The sequence below is a fragment of the Leucoraja erinacea genome, chromosome 14 (assembly GCF_028641065.1).
Source record: "Leucoraja erinacea ecotype New England chromosome 14, Leri_hhj_1, whole genome shotgun sequence".
NCBI lineage: Eukaryota > Metazoa > Chordata > Chondrichthyes > Rajiformes > Rajidae > Leucoraja > Leucoraja erinaceus.
In genome coordinates, this window is record NC_073390.1 from 28,658,897 (window position 1) to 28,678,692 (window position 19,796).

Below are 19,796 nucleotides of genomic sequence, written 5' to 3' on the forward strand. Positions count from 1 at the left end.
CTGGATTTCTCTCTCACATTACCTCGTAAAGTCCCCTTTTTCTACTTTCACTTGCTCACCAGAGGCCTGTGGGTTTTCACAGCCAATTATGGCGTTGTTTTCCATATTCATACGTGTTTTTCCATCTCAGTCGCTTGTTATCCCTACTCTGGACGTTGAGTTAATCTGTCAGCTGCATGGTTCAGCAATAATGATGATGAGCTTGACCAGCAGAATGCATCTGTTCTACAGCATCGCATTGACTCGAGCTCACTCCTCTCCTACTTCACATAGTTCTGCGTCTGAACTCTTTAACCCAGCCAAGTCCTGGGCTGGAGAAGCTCTGTTATCAGGAGCCTGTCGGGATACTTGCCTAAAGAAAAGACAGAGATGTCAAGTTTCTTTGGTTACACTATATTGTCTATTCCCATTTACCTGCATTTTATTCATCCTATCCAAGCAACTGATCAGTTTGTAGTGGTCCCCCACAGCCTCCTTCACTGTCTCCAAGGAGAGCAGACCCAGCCTCCCCAGTCTCCCCTCATTACTGAATCACTAGATCCCAGGCAACGTCCTGGTGAATCTCCTCTGCACCTTCTCCAGTGCATTCACCTCCTTCCTATATTGTGGTGGCTGGAATGGACAACACTGAAAGGGCACCAGACAACGGTGTACAAAATTACCAGGGGCTTGCCTCTATCTGTGAGGACAAGTGTTAGAGGGGAGAGCGTTGGGGAAGCAATGACTTACATGAAGGATCAGTTTCGGCTGCAGTCTCAACAATTGTCAAATAGCCAGAGAATTGCTGTTCAGACCTAACCAGCAAACATTCCTCCTTACAGTATGTATGGACAGTGAGTTCAGACCTGCCAGCAGGCACAGGTCTGAATCACAAACTGAAAGTATTCATTCCATATACATTTTAATAAAAGCAGTTTAGAAACACAACTCTTTGTGTACGTTTAATTTGATCCACTGCTCCGGAGGCCTTGACCTCAGCTTCTGTCTGTGTGAAGTTTGCATGTTCTCACTGTGACCATTTGGGTTTCCCCCCCCCCCCCCCCCCCGGCTACAGATCCCTCCCACATTGCAGAGACTGTGGGTGGGAGGTTACATGGCTGCTGTTTATTGCTCTTTGTGCGTGGGGGAGCGGTGGAATCTGGGTGGGAGTTGCCTGGAATGTGGGGAGAAAAAGGGAAACGAGTGGCCGATGGTCGCCGTGGACTCTGTGGGCAATTGGCAATTTAAAGAGAAAATCTTCTATAATAAAATAAAATATTTAAAAAAAAAAGAGAAAATCTTCCCTTCAGTCAATTTCTCTACCAACAACCCCCCAACCCGCAAAGTGAAGCAACTGACTGAGCCCAGAGAGTAGTGCCGCTGCCTAATTGTGCAGCCTTGCGGGTTTGGTACTGACCATGGGTGCCGTTTGTGTGGAGTTTGCACGTTTCTCCCTGTCACCATGATCCACCAGCTCCTGCCCAATGATGTATGGGCTGCTAGTTTAATTGGTCATCATAAATTTGCCCCAATGCGTAGGTGAGTGGCAGAATCTGTGTGGGGCTGAAGGGACGAATAAAGTGGAACTAATGTAGGATTTGTATAAATGGGTCAGCACGGACTTGGTGGGCCGAAGGGCCTGCTTCCGTGAGGCATGATTCTATGGTACAGTTCCATGCGGCCCATGGAAACATTGCCATGGCAACCTGACTATAAATGTTTGTCGCTGATGCCATTCACACTGTTCTCTTTCACAGCTTTTGGAAACGCAAAAACGGTGAAAAACGACAACTCTAGCCGCTTTGGGAAATACATTGACATCTTCTTCAGTGGCGATGGGATGATAGAGGGGGCAAGGATTGAGCAGTACTTGTTGGAGAAATCCCGAGTGTGTCAACAGGTGAGTGTGACCAGGGGCGCGTGACTCTCCTGTGGACTGATGGGTTCCCACACAAAAGGCCCACCCTGACCATGACCATCAGTGATGGCAATGTGGGGAATAAGATTTGTGTAGGATTAGTGTAAATGGGCGATTGATGGCCGGCACGGACTCAGTGTGCGGGATAGCCTGTGTTTGTGGTGTATGATACTATGAAGCTCTTGAAGACATTTGATCCGTTGGCTCCCTGACAGAGGCTCAGTGATGGATGAGCTGTTTAATCTCAGACTATTCCTCTGCACAAGCCTGTTTGCGTGGTGGAGGTCAAGGCGGTTCTTCACCTGCTACAAATCTGTGGCTGTCGTGTGCAGAAACGTCACACGTACAGCGACTGATGATGAATCTCATGGTACACACTCACACTCACACTCATACGCATACTCGCACACTCTGACACACACCCTCTCTCTCTCTCTCTCTCACCCTCTCTCTCTCCCACCCACACACAGTGAGTCCATCATGTTTCCTGATTAGCTCTGCAATCCAAATTAATCGTGTACTGCAGATAAAACTCGCCAGATATCTCGGCCAGGCCTCCCTCACCTGTTGGCACTCAGATCATGCTATGGCACGGAGTTCGGCCATGTGCAGTGAACAACTGGTGGCACCTGAAGGTTGGCAAGTGGATGGAAGCCTTTCCTATTCTTGCGAGACCCCAAGAAGTACTCATGTTCTTTGTCACCATCCTGCACAATGGAGTAATGGGTCAACTCCTCAACGTCACCGATTTGGATTTATAGAATCATACAGCACCAAAATTGTCCCTCACCGCACAGTCCACACACCCTGTTACACTAATCCTCCTTTATTCTCAGTACATTCCCATCAACTCCCTCCAGATTCTGCTGCTCACCTACATACCAGGGGCAATTTACAGCGACCGATTAACCTATCAATCCCCACATTTTAGAGATGTGGGAGGAAATGCACATGGTCGCAGGGAGAATGTGTAAACTCCACATGGACAGCACTGGAGGGCAGGATTGAACATGGGTCCCTGGAACTGTGAGGAGGAGGTCCAACAAGCTGCACCACTGTCTGGTTGACTATCGTTTCTCAAAGCTGTGTGGGTGGTGTTGAGCAGAAAACCAGAAGGAGGCATTGGTTGAGAAGTCTGTGGATAGTGTTGTGTTGGAACATTTGGAGATGCTCTTGAGTTGGTTGATTCCGGGTATGGTGGGGAGCCGTGGTTTTACATCGATGCTCCATCCCAGAGTGCTGGTGTTGGATGTATTTAACTTGCTGGGAGGGATGTTGAGCCAACCTAGGTCATTGGTGAGGAAGTGACATGCTCTCCCAACGGGTAAACGCTACTTTTATTGTCCTGTGCTCCACCAGGCTCCAGATGAGAGAAACTACCACGTATTCTACAGTCTACTGATGGGCATGAAGAAGGAACAGAAGCAGCTCCTCGGTTTAGGCGCAGCACACGAGTTTGACTATCTGACCATGGTGAGCCTGTTACTTCAGCACACACACAGCCATCGTTCCAACCTATAAAACAACTTATGCTTTTGTACCGTACACATCAGATTCAAAATTGGCCCAACTTTCCCTTCCAATGTTTATTCATTGAATTCTAAGCTCTGTGAAGAATCAAAATGATATGAGTGTGAAGTGCCATGGAACAGCATGGCAAACTGAACATTTAACAGACCAGAAGTAATGCGCTAATTCGACTTGCTATAGGGTCAGCAGACTTGCTCTCTTGCTTCTAAAGAAAAGCTATATTGTGTAGAATAATGTAGTGGAGGGAAAGTCTGAAATCTCCATATGAAAGAAATCCAGAATGACTCTCCAATGCAAGCACTATCCCACCAACCACAGCTGATACTGAGCTGCCTTTTATTATCTTATAAAAGGGCAGAGATCCTGAAAGATGCAAAACACCATCAGACTGGTTTCGATACGAGCGATTAGATCAGAGTTAATAATAGTTGGTGGATTAATATAAAAAACCACATGTGAAAGATTGGAGGGAATTTGGACAGATTACCATGTAAAGAGGGCAGCTCTGAAATTTAAATGGGGCTCCTCTAAAATAGAAATTCTGTTTAACTGGGACTCTTCTAAAGTTAATCACCATTTCTCACATTTTTTGTTCATTGAAAATTTCCAGCATCTGCAGCAGTGCTTTGCGTATGTTTCTCTGTAGCTGCAACACTATGCGTGCATAGGAAGGAACTGCAGATGCTGGTTTGAAGGAAGAGAAAGAATGGATGATGTTTCAGGTCAAGACCCTTCTTCAGACTGACAGTCAGAGGAGAGGGAGACAGAGAGATATGAAAGGGTAGGGTGTGAAAACGCAGATCAAAGGGGACGAAGTTCAAGGAAATGTGGAAATGGTACATTGTTAGCTGAGGAGAAGTTCACAGCGAGGCATAGAATCAGTAGTATTTATTCAGGAGGGCAATTAAACTAGTCGGAGAACTATGATGGGGGAGATTTGGAGAGGGAGGGAAAGCAAGGGCTACTTTCAGTTGGAGAAGTCAATATTCATACCGCTGGGTTGTAAGCTGCATAAGCAAAATATGAGATCTTACTCCTCCAAATTGCATTGGGCAACTTGACAAAGTTTTGACAAAGACAGTTGACGAAGCCCAGGACACAAATATCAATGTGGGAATGGGAGGGGAAGTTAAAGTGTTTAGCAACCAGGAGATTGGGTAGGCCCAGGCATCTGAGCGGAGGTATTCAGCGAAATGATCGGCAAGCCTGCGCTTAGTCTCGCCGATATATAGTAGTCCACACCTGGGGAAGCACGCACGGTCAGGAAGAACATGCAAACTCCGCCCTGACAGCACCGGAGGTCAGGATTGAACCTGGGTCTCTGGAGCAGGGAAGCAACAGCTCTACCTGCTGCGCCACTGTGCCGCCCTATTTGAAACCATTGGTTTGTAGAGAGGTGGTTCCAAAATGGTAGACATTCTCAGTCAACGTTAGTGTGATAGGGTTACTATTTAAGACAGTCACTTATGGAATCAACAGCTTGTGATTTATTCTTGCAGGGTAACTGTACCAGTTGCACTGGGCACGATGATGTGGGACAGTATGCTGATATTTGCTCAGCTATGAAAATCTTGATGTTTTCGGACAAGGAGCAGTGGGATATTAACAAGCTATTGGCTGCCGTTCTGCATCTGGGTAACCTTAAATTCCAAGGTATGAACACACCAAGAGAGAGTGGCGGGCGATAAAATAATAGACTTATGAAATGAAAGATAAAGTGATAGACTTAATCATAAGTGGTGACCTTAGCTGTATCTCAGGAGTTTCCATGGAATTCGGGGAACTTGGGAGCTTAAGAGGACAGGAGCGGAAGTCGGCCGCTCGGCCCCTCTAGCCAGCCTGGCCATGCAATATGAGCTGAGGCTGATCTGCCTCAACTCCTCCTCTGTACCAGTTGTCCATGGCCCTCAACATTCCCTCATCTTTCAAAACATTATCCAGCTCCCATCCTAAATACTTACAATGATCCAGCCTTCTCGACCTTTAGGGCAGAGAAATTCAGAGTTGAAATTCTGAGAGAAAAAAATTCTGCCTGCCTCGGTTTTAAATGAGCACCCCCTTATCCTGTAACTATGTCCCCTTGATCGAGGGTCTCCCAATCGTGGAAACATCTCAACATCTGCCCTATCCTTCCTTTGTATATCTTAATAAGGTTACCCCTCCTTTAATTCTAAAGATTACAGCCTGTGTTGATAGAACAACCCTCTCATCCTGAGAATAAGCCTGGTGAGAGGAAGGAAATCTTTCAATAATGAGTCTATTTTGGAGCCGCAGAACAACACCCTATAATGTATCATTGTTAAACTTCTGCATTCTACACCAACAATCATTGCCGTGTCTCAGTGAAACAATCTAACACCAAGACCCCTATCTTCATAGTGGTTATCTTAAGCTCACCACAGGTCTCACTGTGCCTGAGGGAGAATGGTTTGTTCATTGGCCTGGCTCCCCAAAAATCATCACTGATGGTAGTCTTCTTCATTCCTGCCTGCTCAGCCTTTGGCTCTGCATGCCCTCTAAACTCCTGAAGTGGACAATCCAACCATTTTTTGCCACCAATGCTCTCATGAAATCCAAGATGCCTTTGCATCCAGGTCTTTCTTCCCAACCCGTCTTTCATTTGACACTCCAAGCCATGCCATCCTGAATATTTCTAGCTGATGTTATTTAGCCCTCCACTGCCACAGCTGACAGACTGCACAAAGCACTCATGGGCTTACCTCCCGGCTGAGAGAACAGCTTACAATCCCTGGATCATCCTGCAAAGATAGCCCTGGCTTCCTTTCTTCACTACACTCCTTCCAAACCAAAGACCTCCACCAGCTAGGACAAGAGCAGCAAAAGCATGGCAGCACCACCACTTGAGGCGGCCCTCTGAAGCACATGCCATCGATCCTTGGAAATATATTGCCGTTCCTTCACCATCACTAGAATTTCCTCTCTACCAGCATTTTGCTGTACCCAACCCTCAAGGACTACAGCAATTGAAGGCGGCAGCTCACCACCACCTTTTCAAGGGTAACTAACTATGAACAATAAATGCTGGCTCAGCCTGGTGAAGCCCACATCCTTTGTTTCTTTATTAAAAAAACATGTTGTCTTCTTAAATCTATCCCTACCTCCCCTATCAGGTGAACTCATGGACTTTGGTACCTAGCTTGAGACTATTCATTGAGGTGCCTTTACCAACTCCTACCCCCACCTTCAGTTCCCTTAGTTCCCAACGTGATGCTTTCCCAAAGGCTCCCCTTGTGTGAGCCTTAAGCTTCTCCCCCATCCCCTCTTGTCCTTCTCTGTGCTCCTCCTGTCCAGGAGACAAGAGGGTTAGAGGATGAAAGAAGGGTGTTTTATTACAGCTGCACAAGCACTAATCGAACCATGAGAGTACTGTGTACAGTTCTGGTTTCTTCTTTAAGGAAGGATATTTTATTTGAAACAGTGCAGAGAAGACTCACCCAGGTGACCAATGTGTCTGGAGGGATTGTCCCGTAAGGTCTTTACTCAGAGAGTGGTAGCTGTGTGGAATGAGCTTCCAGTGAAGGTGGTGGAGGCAGGTTCGTTTTTATCATTTAAAAATAAATTGGATAGTTATATGGATGGGAAGGGAATGGAGGGTTATGGTCTGAGCGCAGGTATATGGGACTAGGGGAGATTATGTGTTCGGCACGGACTAGAAGGGTCGAGATGGCCTGTTTCCGTGCTGTAATTGTTATATGGTTATATGGTTATATGGTTATAAGGTGAAATTGAACGGGTTGGTCCCGTACTCGTTGGAGTTTACAGGAAGGAGAGGTGATCGGATTGAATCATACAAGAATCTCCAGGGAATGTTAAGGGAGAATGGAATGTCCCAGGAGAGAGACTTCGTTCACAAGACATATTTGGAAGCAAAGTTTAGTCTCTGAGTAAAGGTTGTCCATTTAAGAGTGAGATGAGGAAGAGTTTCTTCTCCCAGAAAGGTTCTGGGTCTTTTTAATTTGTTGCCCTAGAAAGTTGGAGGGTGAATTCTTGAATACATTCAGAGCTGAGATACATTTTCAAATCAGTAATGGAATCTAGAGTTATGGTATAAGGAAGGAAAGTGGGCATGGAAAGTTGGACAAATATGATTTGACTGGGTGGCAGGGCAGGCTACACCTGTTCTTATGCAGATATCCTGCTCCCTAAATCCAGCTCCAACATCTGTGTTGATTTTGTTCCTGATTCCCTCTCCTCTCCTCCGATCATCCAAGTCTGCTCTTTGCACAATATCATCTCTTTGATCCGTGCTGACAGGTATATCCTTCCTTCCCACTCCAGTCCCCAAACATGTCACATCCTTCCGAATCCGAGTCCTCCACCCCCTCAAAAGTATGGGGTCCCTCTGTGGGATGCAAATGGTTCATCGTGAGATCACAGATGTCATCCTGGAACAACTCCTCCCTCCCACCCACCTGCTGACTTTGCTGTCCACTCTCTCTCTCCATTTGCTTCTCCTGCTGTGTGGGACGATCTTGTCCATCCGGTCTTTGCTTCTCACCCTGCTCCTAAGGTGTATCTGTGGAGTCCCCCATGAACCTACTCATGGACCCCATCTGTCAAATTCTCGCTCAGACCACATCCTCGGAAGCACACTGGGCTTCAGGTGACAGCCCTGTCACCCCAGCTCTGGGATGGCAGTCCCTCACATGGCCAGAAGCAAGCTCTGCTTCCTCTCCACTCCCTCCATCTCTCTGGCCACAGTGTCGGGCAACTCGGATGGTAGGTCCATTCTAACGTGGTACCTGCTCCGTGTGCGACTGCCTTCCTCCACACCCATGGCATGAACTGACCTTACCCAGCTTTATGTCTTCTATGATGAACCTCGTGTTTCTTCCTGTGCCTCATCTTTTGTCAATCTGATTAACTTCCCATTTTGCACCCTCCCTCAACTCGTTCAGCCTTATCTCTGCTGCCTGCACCCTGACTCCCACCTATCTCACACAGTCCTCACCTCACTCAGAGTCTCAGACACCCACCTGCTTTCGGAAGCCTCCACACCCTGTGCTCTTCCTGTCCACCCTGACGACACTGTGAGAGTGTACCACAACTCCGAGTTCGGTACTGGGGCCACTGCCCATCATTTCTGGAAATGATCCAGGCTCAGGAAATGGAGGTCGGTGCTGAACTTTGCAGATTAAAGAAGGAGAAGAGTGTGGATGACAGAATATAGTAAACACCGACCAAAGCACCATGTAAAGGAATTTTATGACAACCCATTTCAGAAACCTTCATGCTATATATTTTTTAGAAGGTTTGTAGTTGATGACCTCACCAAAATTGTGGGCACAGAGAGAGTCTATAAATCTTGATTGTTAGCAATCAGTTTGATGGTACCAACATCAGTATCATTTCTTTACATCTTCAGTTTCATCAATGTCCTTACCCTGTCTCGTATATTCCCTTACAGCTGCTGTATATAATAACTTGGACTGTTGCGAACTTTTGTCATCAAGTCACCTCTCCATGGCAACCAAGCTACTTGAGGTAAGTAAATCAGCCTTGATCCCTGACTTGGTTTATGAAGGAGCAGAATCAGCCTGTGGAATATGCTGCTACATGTGCCCGTGAGAGAGAGACATGAGCCATGTGTCAACTCAGGCCCTGCAGTCCCTTGCTGCAATATATCCAGCTCCCACTGTTGCTGCTGGGTTGAGATTGAGGCTTGGGTTGGCTTTTTTTGCTGTTACTATGGCTGTGTATGACCGTGTAAGAGAGAATGTCAGCTGGTTCAACAAACTCCACCCATCCTCTCCAACACCCATCAGTGTGACCAGAGGGTAAATTGTTCCTGAAGAATGGCAAGAAAGAGTATTCTGGAAACCTGTTCCGATTGCTAACTTCTCCTCCAGTAAATTGTTCTTTAATCCTCATAGGCAGCACAGATCCAGTTCTTTTGGCTCATCGAGTCCATGCTTACCATCAAGCACTGATTTGCATTAAACCCCCCATTCTCATCAGCCTCCCCCAGATTCTCAGCCATGCACGAGGGGGCAATTTACAGAGGCCAATTAACGCTCATCTTTGGGTTAGGGGAGGAAACCGGAGCACCTGGAGGAAACCCACACGATCAAAGGGAGAACATGCAAACTCGACTCGTGGGAGTTGAGATTGAACCTGGGTCTCTGGTGCTATGAGTCAGCGGCTCTATTCACTGCACCACTATGCTGCCTCCCCCATCCTGCCACAGGTGATCAAACCACTGAGTAACACACAGGCAGAGCGGTGATGTTGAGGAGCACATGTGGTGAGCTGGGGACCACTCCCTCCCAGAATCATGAAGTAATAGTGGGTATAGTTTTGAGTGTGGGGACGATGAGAACTGCAGAATGGGTAACTGGATGAGACTGTGGACAAAGGGCTCTGGTGCTGATCCAGTTTGTTACTGAGTGAGAAGACAGTTACTGCCATGTGGGAGTTGCTCATCGACAGCTGCCTGGAATGCAGGCTACACTTCCCCTGACAGACCTTCTCAGGCTATTAAAGTTCTTCCTGGTCTGTACCATAACAAATGTCTGACGCAGACCGCAGAGAATGTGTTTGCCAGAAATAAAAACAAAAAATGTGGAACCACTCAGCAAGTCAAACATCATCTGCGCAGGAAAACAATTATATCAGTTCTGGATGACCTCTACGACGTATGACCCTGTGACCTTGGCCTCGCCCGATCAGAAATAATCCCCGTGTCCCATCCAGAGTCCCATCCAGGCTTCCCCTCCCTTCTCCGCAACATCAAACAAACTGGTTTTCTCTCTTCCCCAACCTGAAACGTTAATTGTTTTTCTCCCCACAGATGCTGCATGACCTGCTGAGTCTTTCCAGTATTTTCTGTTTTAGTTTTAGAATTCCAGCATCTGCTGCATTTTTAACTGTGTCGTCCATGTCTTGACTCAAACAGGTCAAATTTCCCTCGCAGCTATTCTTACCCAAACAATTCTAAACACCTTCTTGGTAAGTGGAAACCCGCTGGTCTTAGTTTCACCAGCCAGAAAGCAATTAAGATACAGCGGTGCCATCCCAAGCAGTATCTTATCCCCCGCCTTTCTTGGATCTTTTTTGGCCTTTCAGGACTGGGGCTTGGTCTGAACTTTAAAAGTGTTAACCTAGACAAAGGTTTTGGCTTGGCATCCTCTGGCTGGCCATCTTCATGTTCACCTGGGTTACCAGCTTCTGTCGGTAGCCCTGGGATTAGCATGGACTCGCTCACTGCTCCTTGGGGAGGGTGGTAATTGTCTCCCTCTTTGTGCAGGTAGACCTGCTGGAACTTGAGAATGGAATGACCAACAGGTCCATCTTGATCCGCGGAGAAAGTGTGTCCACCCCCATGAGCAAGGCATGGGCGGCAGGAAACCGGGACGCACTCGCCAAGGTAAGGAACCATCAGCAAGTTCTCAGTCAGTCAAAAGCAACCAGCACCATTCCAAGCAAATATACTCAGCGTTCTTGGAGCACCAGGAATCGGGCATTTCCCCTTCTTTTAATTAATGTTTTGGAGAGATATAGCATGGAAATGGGCCCTTCGATCCACTGAAGGTCCTGCTCAGCATCAAGCACCCGTTTTTACACCAAATCTCCCCTTATTCTATTCTTCCCACGTTCTCATCAACTCCCCCCCAGCTCCATCATTGACACACACTAGGGGCAAGTTACAGTGACCAATTAATCCATATACCTACAAGGGCCGGTTTCTACACTCTAATTATAATAAATTAAAAAATTAAAAAGGAGAATGTGGAGCTGGAGATCAGGATTGAACACAGACTCTGTAGTGTTGAGGCAGCAGCTCAACCACCTGTACCACTGTGCTGCCTGTTTCCTTCCACTGAACTAGTCCATTTGCCTGTGTTTGACCCATATCCCACTAAACCTTTCCCATCTACATACCTGTCCAAATGTCTTTAAAACCTTCCCCATTGTATCTGCCTCTGTGGCTTCCTATAGCAGCTTGTTTTGTATGGACACACTATGTGAAGAAATGCCACTGGGTCTCTTTTAGATCTGTCACATCTCACAATCCTATGCCCTTTAGTTTAACTTATCTATCTATCTCATGATTTTGTATACCTCTGCAACGTTTTCCCTCGCACTACTACATTCCGGGAAAGAGCTTATCCAACCTCTCAAAATGGAATCAATAGCCTATCCCAGCTTATCCAATCTTTCCTTTTAAATGTAGCCATCGAGACCTGTTAATATCTTCTCTGCACCTTTTCCAGCTTAATGACACCCGTCTGAAAGCGGGGGAGCAGAGGTGCACACAGTACTCCAATTGTGGTCTCACGAACATCTTCCACAGTTGTACCATGACAATTGTCCTAACTCCAATACACTTCCTGATGAAGACAAGCGTGCCAAATGTCTTCTTCATCACACTGCCTACGTGCATCACCAAATGCAAGGAACTTTGCACCTGTGACCCTAGGTCTCGCTGTTTTACATCTCTGTCTCTCTGTTTCATCCACCAGAATGCTGTTTAAATCCTACTGCTGGTTTGAATTTCCTGTTTACATCCTACTGCCGGTTTGACTTACCAAAATGCATCACCTCACCCTTGTGCGAGTTAGGTTCCATCCACTACTCCTTCACCCATTTGTCTAGTCGATGCAGGTGTTTTTGTAAACCTAGGCAAACTTCATTGCTGCCCACTTTACCACCATTTTTGGTGTCATACGTAAACTTACTGACCACATTAACTACATTGTTAATAGAGATGGCAAACAACAGTGGACCCAGTACAGATCCCTGTGGCACACTGCTGCTCACGGGCCTCCAATCAGACAAACAGCCTCCATTAGCTTCCACCAAGCCAATTTTGAATCCAGTCACCCTGGATCCCATGCAATCTAACCTTACAGATCAGCCCACCATGTGTGAACTTGTCAAAGGCCTTGCTAAAACCAATGAAGACAATATCTATCACCCTGCCCTCATCAATCCTTCTTGGTGAAGTCTTCAAAAACTCATGATTTCCCTCACGCAAAGCCATGTTGACTGTCCGTAATCAAACCTTGCCTATCCAAATGTTGCTAGATAATGCCCCTCAGAATCCCCTCCAGTAACTATCCCACCACTGAGGCCAGGCTCAATGTCTACAATGGGACAACAGGATCTGGGGGTCCTTGTTCATCTGTCACTGAAAGTAAGCATGCTGGTACAGCAGGCAGTGAAAAAAGTGAATGGCATGTTGGCCTTCATAACAAGAGAAGTTGAGAATAGGAGTAAAGAGGTCCTCCTGCAGTTGTACAGGGCCTGAGTGAGACCACACCTGGAGTATTGTGTACAGTTTTGAACTCCAAATTTGAGGAAGGACATTCTTGCTATTGAGGGAGTACAGCGTAGGTTCATGAGGTTAATTCCCGGGATGGCGGGACTGTCATATGTTGATAGATTGGAGTGGCTGGGCTTGTATACTCTGGAATTTAGAAGGATGAGAGGATGTCTTATTGAAGCATATAAGATTATTACAGGTTTGGACACGCTAGAGGCAGGAAACATGTTCCCAATTTTGGGGGAGTCCAGAACCAGGGGCCATAGTTTAAGAATAAGTGGTAAGCCATTTAGAACGGAGATGAGGAAAAACTTTTTTACATAGAGAGTTGTGAGCCTGTGCAATTTTCCGCCTCAGAGGGCAGTGGAGGCTGGTTCTCTGGATGCTTTCAAGAGAGAGTTAGATAGAGCTCTTAGGGGTAGTGGAGTTAAGGGATATGCAAAGAAGGCAGGAACGGGGTACTGATTGTGGATGATCAGCCATGATCATATTGAATGGCGCTGCTGGCTCGAAGGGGCGAATGGCCTACTCCTACACCTATTGTCTATTGTCTATTGACTATTGTCCTGTAACTTCCCCGGCTAGACCTTACAGCCTGTCTTAAATCAAGGTACAACAATAGGCACCCTCCAGGTTTGTGGTACCTTCCCCACAGCTAACGGTGATGTGAACCTCTCTGCCAGGGCACCAGCAATTTCTTTCCTAGCTTCCCATTATCTACAAGGATGCACTTGATCAGGCCTTAGGGATTTATTCAGCTTAATATTCTTTAAGACTGCTCGCACCATCTAATTTGTAATTCAGAAATGGTACATCTCATTTCTGTCAATTATTTTGCTTCCATGATCTTCTCCTCATTAAAGACAGATGAGAAATACTCATTAAACACCTGTGGCTTGACTCATAGATGATCATGTTGATCTTTAAGGTCTCCCTTGTTACTGTTTTGCTCTTAATATACCTGTAGAATCTATTTTCCCTTATCCCAGAGCAATCTTATGCACTCGTTTTGCCCAGCTCATTAACTCAAGTATACCTACATTTCTTACATTCCCTAAGGGATTTGCTTGATCCCTGCTGACTGTACCTGACATATGCTGCCACCTTGTTTCTGACTAGAGACTATATACACTTCATCAACCAGGGTTTCTAAAACTGCCAGCCTTGTCCTTCACTCTAATAGGAACATCCTGAACTCTCCAAATCTCACCTTAAAACATTCCCACTTGGCAGACATCCCTTCAGCCGTAAACAACATTTCCTAATCCACTAATCTAATACAAATTTCTGTCTAATACTCTCAAAATGAGCCTTGCCTCAATTTAGGTCATCTTAACTTGTGGACCTGTCTTATCTTTCTCTGTAACTATTTAAAATCTAATAGAAACATAGAAACAGTAAAAATATGTGCAGGAGAAGACCATTCAGCCCTTTGAGCCAGCACCGCCATTAAATATGATCATGGCTGATCATCTAAAATCAGTATCCCGTTCCTGCTTTTACTCATATCCCGTAATTCCTTTAGCCCTAAGAGCTAAATCTAACTCGCTCTTGAAAACATCCAGTGAATTGGCCTCCACTACCTTCTGTGGCAGAGAATTCCACAGATTCACAACTCTCTGGGTGTAGATGTTATTCCTTATCTCAGTCCTAAATGGCCTATCCCTTATTCTTAAACTGTGACCCCTGCTCTGGACTCCCCCGACATTGGGAACATTTTTCCTGCATCTAGCCTGTCCAATCCTTTAAGAATGTTATATGTTTCTATAAGATCCCCTCTCGTCCAAGGGGTCAAGGGATATGGGGAGAAGGCAGGCACGGGTTATTGATAGGGGACGATCAGTTATGATCACAATGAATGGCGGTGCTGGCTCGAAGGGCCGAATGGCCTCCTCCTGCACCTATCTTCTATGTTTCTATCCTCCTAAATTCCAGTGAATGCAAGCCCAGTCAATCCATTCTTTCATCATATGTCAGTCCCGCCATCCCAGGAATTAACCTGGTGAACCTACGCTGCACTCCCTCAATAGCAATAATGTATTTCCACAAATTAGACCAAAATTGCACACAATGCTCCAGGTGCACTCTCACCAGGGTCCTGTACAACTGCAGTAGGACCTCCTTGCTCCTAAACTCAAATCTTCTCGCAATGAAGGCCAACATGCCATTTGCATTCTTCACTGCCTGCTGTACCTGCATGCTTACATTCTGTGACTGATGTACAAGCACACCCAGGACTAGTTGCACCTCCCCTTTCCCTAATCTGACACCATTCAGATATAACCTGCCTTTCTGTTCTTGTCACCAAAGTGGATAATCTCACATTTATCCACATTATACTGCATCTGCCATGCATCTGCCCACTATCCAAGTCACCCTGCAACCTCATAGCATTCTCATCGCAGCTCACATTGCCACCCAGCTTTGTGTCATCCGCAATCTTGGAGATTCCCTCATCTAAATAATTAATATATATTGTAAATAACTGGGGTCTCGTCACCGAACCTTGCGGCACTCCACTAGTCACTGCCTGCCATTTTGAAAAGGACCTGTTAATTCCTACTCTTTGCTTCCTGTCTGCCAACCATATAACCATATAATCATATAACAATTACAGCATGGAAACAGGCCATCTCGACCCTTCTAGTCCGTGCCGAACACGTATTCTTCCCTAGTCCCATATACCTGCGCTCAGACCATAACCCGCCATTCCTTTCCCGTCCATATAACTATCCAATTTATTTTTAAATGATAAAAACGAACCTGCCACCACCACCTTCACTGGAAGCTCATTCCACACAGCTACCACTCTCTGAGTAAAGAAGTTCCCCCTCATGTTACCCCTAAACTTCTGTCCCTTAATTCTCAAGTCATGTCCCCTTGTTTGAATCTTCCCTACTCTCAGTGGGAAAAGCTTATCCACGTCAACTCTGTCTATCCCTCTCATCATCTTAAAGACCTCTAACAAATCCCCCCTTAACCTTCTGCGCTCCAAAGAATAAAGCCCTAACTTGTTCAACCTTTCTCTGTAACTTAGTTGCTGAAACCCAGGCAACATTCTAGTAAATCTCCTCTGTACTCTCTCTATTTTGTTGACATCCTTCCTATAATTAGGCGACCAAAATTGTACACCATACTCCAGAATTGGCCTCGCCAATGCCTTGTACAATTTTAACATTACATCCCAACTTCTATACTCAATGCTCTGATTTATAAAGGCCAGCACACCAAAAGCTTTCTTTACCACCTTATCTACATGAGATTCCATTTTCAGGGAACTGTGCACAGTTATTCCCAGATCCCTCTGTTCACCTGCATTATTCAATTCCCTACCATTTAACATGTATGTCCTATTTTGATTTGTCCTGCCAAGATGTAGCACCTCACACCAGTTCTCTATGCATGTCTATACCCTACCCCCAATACCATGTGCTCTAATTTTGTGCACTAATCTCTTGTGTGGGACCTTGTCAAATCCACCACATCCACTGGCTCTCTCTTATCCATTCTACATGGTCACCGGTTCCCAAGTGCTCCCCCACCGACACTTCAGTCACTTGCCCATTCTTGTTCCTTAAGAGAAACTCCAATGTTGCGCGCACTCTAGCAGGGGTTGTTCAAGAAAACTTTCCCGGACGCATTTAGAAAATTCCACCCTGCCCAAGCCCTTTGTGCAATGGGATTCCCAGTCAACATGAGGGAAGTTAAGATCACCCCTAGTATGACTCATATGGCAAAAGACTGTACCATGTCTGCTGGTTTTCTTTTCCAAACGTGTTCCCCTTCATGAGCCCAGCTCGGCTGTCCTCACGTCCCAATTTACATGTGGTCTCAAGCTCACTTCCAGTTGGCACTGGTGCACCGTTGCCAGGCGTAGGACCTGGCTGACTCACTTATAATAAGGAGACAGGATGAGCCATTCAGCCTCCTGAACCTGTTCTGCCATTCAGTGAATGTGTGGTGGATTTGTGTAAATATGTTTATTTCTCCATTTTCCTTTGTATCTTTTGTTAAACAAAATCCATCCATCCATCCATCCTGGATTTAAAATTTACAATTGATCTAAAATGAAGATAAATGTCAGCGATTGAAGAATCTTTAGAAGTCCCTACCCCAGACAGCAGTGGAGTACAGTACAGTCACTGGGCCCATTCAAAATGGAGACAATAGATTCAGGAGAGTGGAGAAGAATGTCACTGGGGCAGAAGAGCAGCTGTGATCTTGAACAACGGGATAGTTTCGATCGGCGGAATGGCCTACACCCGCTCCCATTATATATGTTCTAACAATTTAATATAATTTGCTGTGTATGGATTGAGATGCAAATCCCTGTCGCCTTTTGCTCAATTAAATGTTATTTAACCAGTTCCAAAAGATGTTTCTACTGCACTCTCTCCCCCTCTCTCCCCCTCTCTCTCTGGTTCCACAATTACTTGAAAACAATTTAGCACTTATTTTCAACCAATTAAGAGTAACTTCTTAATTTGAAATTAAGGAGAATTATGAAACCCCACTTCTTAAACTTCTAAGTTCTGAGAAGTACAGACATAGTTGCTATAATTTTTAAATATATTCCTTGGAATCCAGATATTATTCTCAGTTGGGACAGGCAGCATCCGTGGGGAGAAGAATAGTTAATGTTTCAGGTTGAAGACTCTCTGTCAGAGCTCGGAAAACAGCATAGTTTTATGTTGCAGAGTAAGTGAGGAAGCGTTTAGTGGGATATTTCTAACAGGGTTGGCATGAGGACCTTTGTAGAGGTCATCCAATCAATGGGTTAATGGGGGCAGATAGATAGAGAGAGAGAGAGAGAGAGAAAGAATGTCCTCCAGCCAGCATTTCACCTTATCTTTCTGCCAGATTCCCCCATTCGTTAACTGATCTAATTTCATTGCTCTTTCTTTAACTGCTCCCATTAACCTGACTGGATGACCTGTTCAACATATCCCCTCGGTAACCTTAGCCTCACCCAATCAGAGATATTTCTATAGTCCTAACCCTCTCTGCAAAATAAAGCAAACTTATTTTCTCTCTTTTGAATTGAGAGATCTTTGTAAAATTATAGGACATTTAGTTAAGGGTGGTGCGTTGGTGTAGCTGCTTCAGCGATCTGGGTTCAATCCTGACCTTCGGAGCTGACACGGAGTTTGCACATTCTCCTTGTGACTCTGTATTGGTTTGCCACCTGGTCTCTGATTTATTCCCACATCCCAAAGATGTGTGACTTTGGGATGTTGGAATTATAAAAGGCATAAAGGAAGAGGGACAAAGGAACGTGGGAGATGTGAGAGGCAGAGCAGGAAGACATGTCCAGTCAAACAGGCTGGGAGTGTCCTCGACTCCCAGAGGGTAAAAAGGCGAAAACAAAACAAGCTGAGCCAATATCACGGATGGAAAACCGATACAGTTACCGCATGTTGAATTGAATATTAAGTTCAGAAGTGCAATGTATCCAGATAGAAGATGAGGTGCTTTTCCTCAAGCTTCCCCCTTGACTCTCAATCCTGAGGCATGATCTCGACCCAAGTGTCGACCATCCCTCTGCCTCCACAGATGCTGCCTCCAGCAGTTTGTTTCTGCTCAAGCCCACAGCATCTGCACTCTTGAGCCTCTCGATGTTCACGTGTCTGAGTTGAGTGGTAGCGGGTGGGGATTAGGTCATTGAACACCACAGCTTGTTGCTGGGCATTCAAGATCCAAACCAGACCGTGATGCAACCAGTCAATAAGCTCTCCACCGTATACATGTAGAAGTCCAATAGCGTATTCAGATCTTCTCAAACGTCTGAGGAAATAGAGGGTGAGTTTTCTTTGTGTTTGCATCAATGTGCTGTTGCTAGGACAGATCTTTAAAGAATCGTTGTGATAACTGTGGGAGGTAGTAGGTTTGTAATAGATACTAGCAGCTAAGCGATGGCCTGAGATGGAGACAGAGAGATCCAGAAAAGGACGAGGCAGAGATTGATCATGTGAAGGTAAGGGCAGGTTGGAAAGTGGCAGCAACAGTAATATAATTGTCAAGCTCTTTGTAGCCCAGGACTCAGCTACAGAGCAGGCATCAATCTACCAGTAAAGGATAGATGGGTACTTGCTGATTGTCATCGACAGTGGCTGAGTGGCCTGTTTCTGTCCTGTTTGACTGTGGCTCTTAAACATTAGCGTGTTCACTCCTACACTCTGTAAAACCTTGGGATGGAAGCTATCTGGCCTTAGGAATTTACCACTCTTAACGCCTCCCCAAAGGATGCCAATGGAAATCGGATCGTACATTTCTGATTTATCAGCGTAAGGCAATGTAAAATCATATTAATCTGAAGCTATCTGCATTTCCAACCATTCCTTCTTTACCACACTTGACCAGACATTTCCAGCTGGGATTCTTGCTTGCTGCCCCCCCTCCCCCCCCAGCATCTCAGACAGAAGTTGGACCTCACACGTCTATGAACAACTGGCGCCAATATCCAAAGCAGCTGGTCCACAATCGCCGTGTTCTCTGGTGGAAACCCATTCACCCAGAACACGGAGACTCGGGGAATAACTGCAGCATTCACTGGAGACCATTCCTACGCATTGCAATGTACTTGGAGTTACTCCAATCCAGCCTTCAGCACTTTTTCCCCTTATTTACCCACTGATTGGCAAGTTTACCATTTTATCTCTCTGAAGGCGAGGCTTTGCAAGCTCAGGGATCCCGGAGAGTGAAACGTGGAATTCCACATCCCCATGGAGATTTCAGAGATAAAAGTTGTTACCTCCACCTCTCCACGGAACACTGCTTCAGCTAGCATGGGTTTAGTCAGCAAGGCGTGCCATCTTGTGGGCGGACATCTTATCACGCTACAACCGTGAGGTCAAGGTCACAACCACTTCCTAGTCTCAACGCTCCAGCGGGTGTGGCGTGCAGAGGAAAGAACTGCAGATGCTGGTTTAAATCGAAGGCAGACACAGCGGGACAGGCAGCATCTCTGGGGAGAAGGAATGGGTGACGTTTCGGGTCGAGACCCTTCTTCAGATTGATCAGTCTGGCGGGACTGACGTATGATGAAAGAATGGGTTGACTGGGCTGGTGGAATTTAGAAGGATG

The 19,796-nt window shown here is 45.9% G+C and overlaps 1 protein-coding gene across 1 annotated transcript in view; it reads left to right on the plus strand.

Moving 5' to 3' along the window:
- Positions 1–19,796, plus strand: part of LOC129703149 (unconventional myosin-VIIa-like) — a 111,452-nt gene that overhangs the window by 23,165 nt on the left and 68,491 nt on the right. The window contains exons 9-13 of the mRNA XM_055645316.1: positions 1,737–1,879; positions 3,257–3,370; positions 4,927–5,080; positions 8,856–8,932; positions 10,695–10,814. Coding sequence (XP_055501291.1) covers positions 1,737–1,879; positions 3,257–3,370; positions 4,927–5,080; positions 8,856–8,932; positions 10,695–10,814 — 608 coding nt within the window. The remainder of the gene's footprint in view (positions 1–1,736; positions 1,880–3,256; positions 3,371–4,926; positions 5,081–8,855; positions 8,933–10,694; positions 10,815–19,796) is intronic.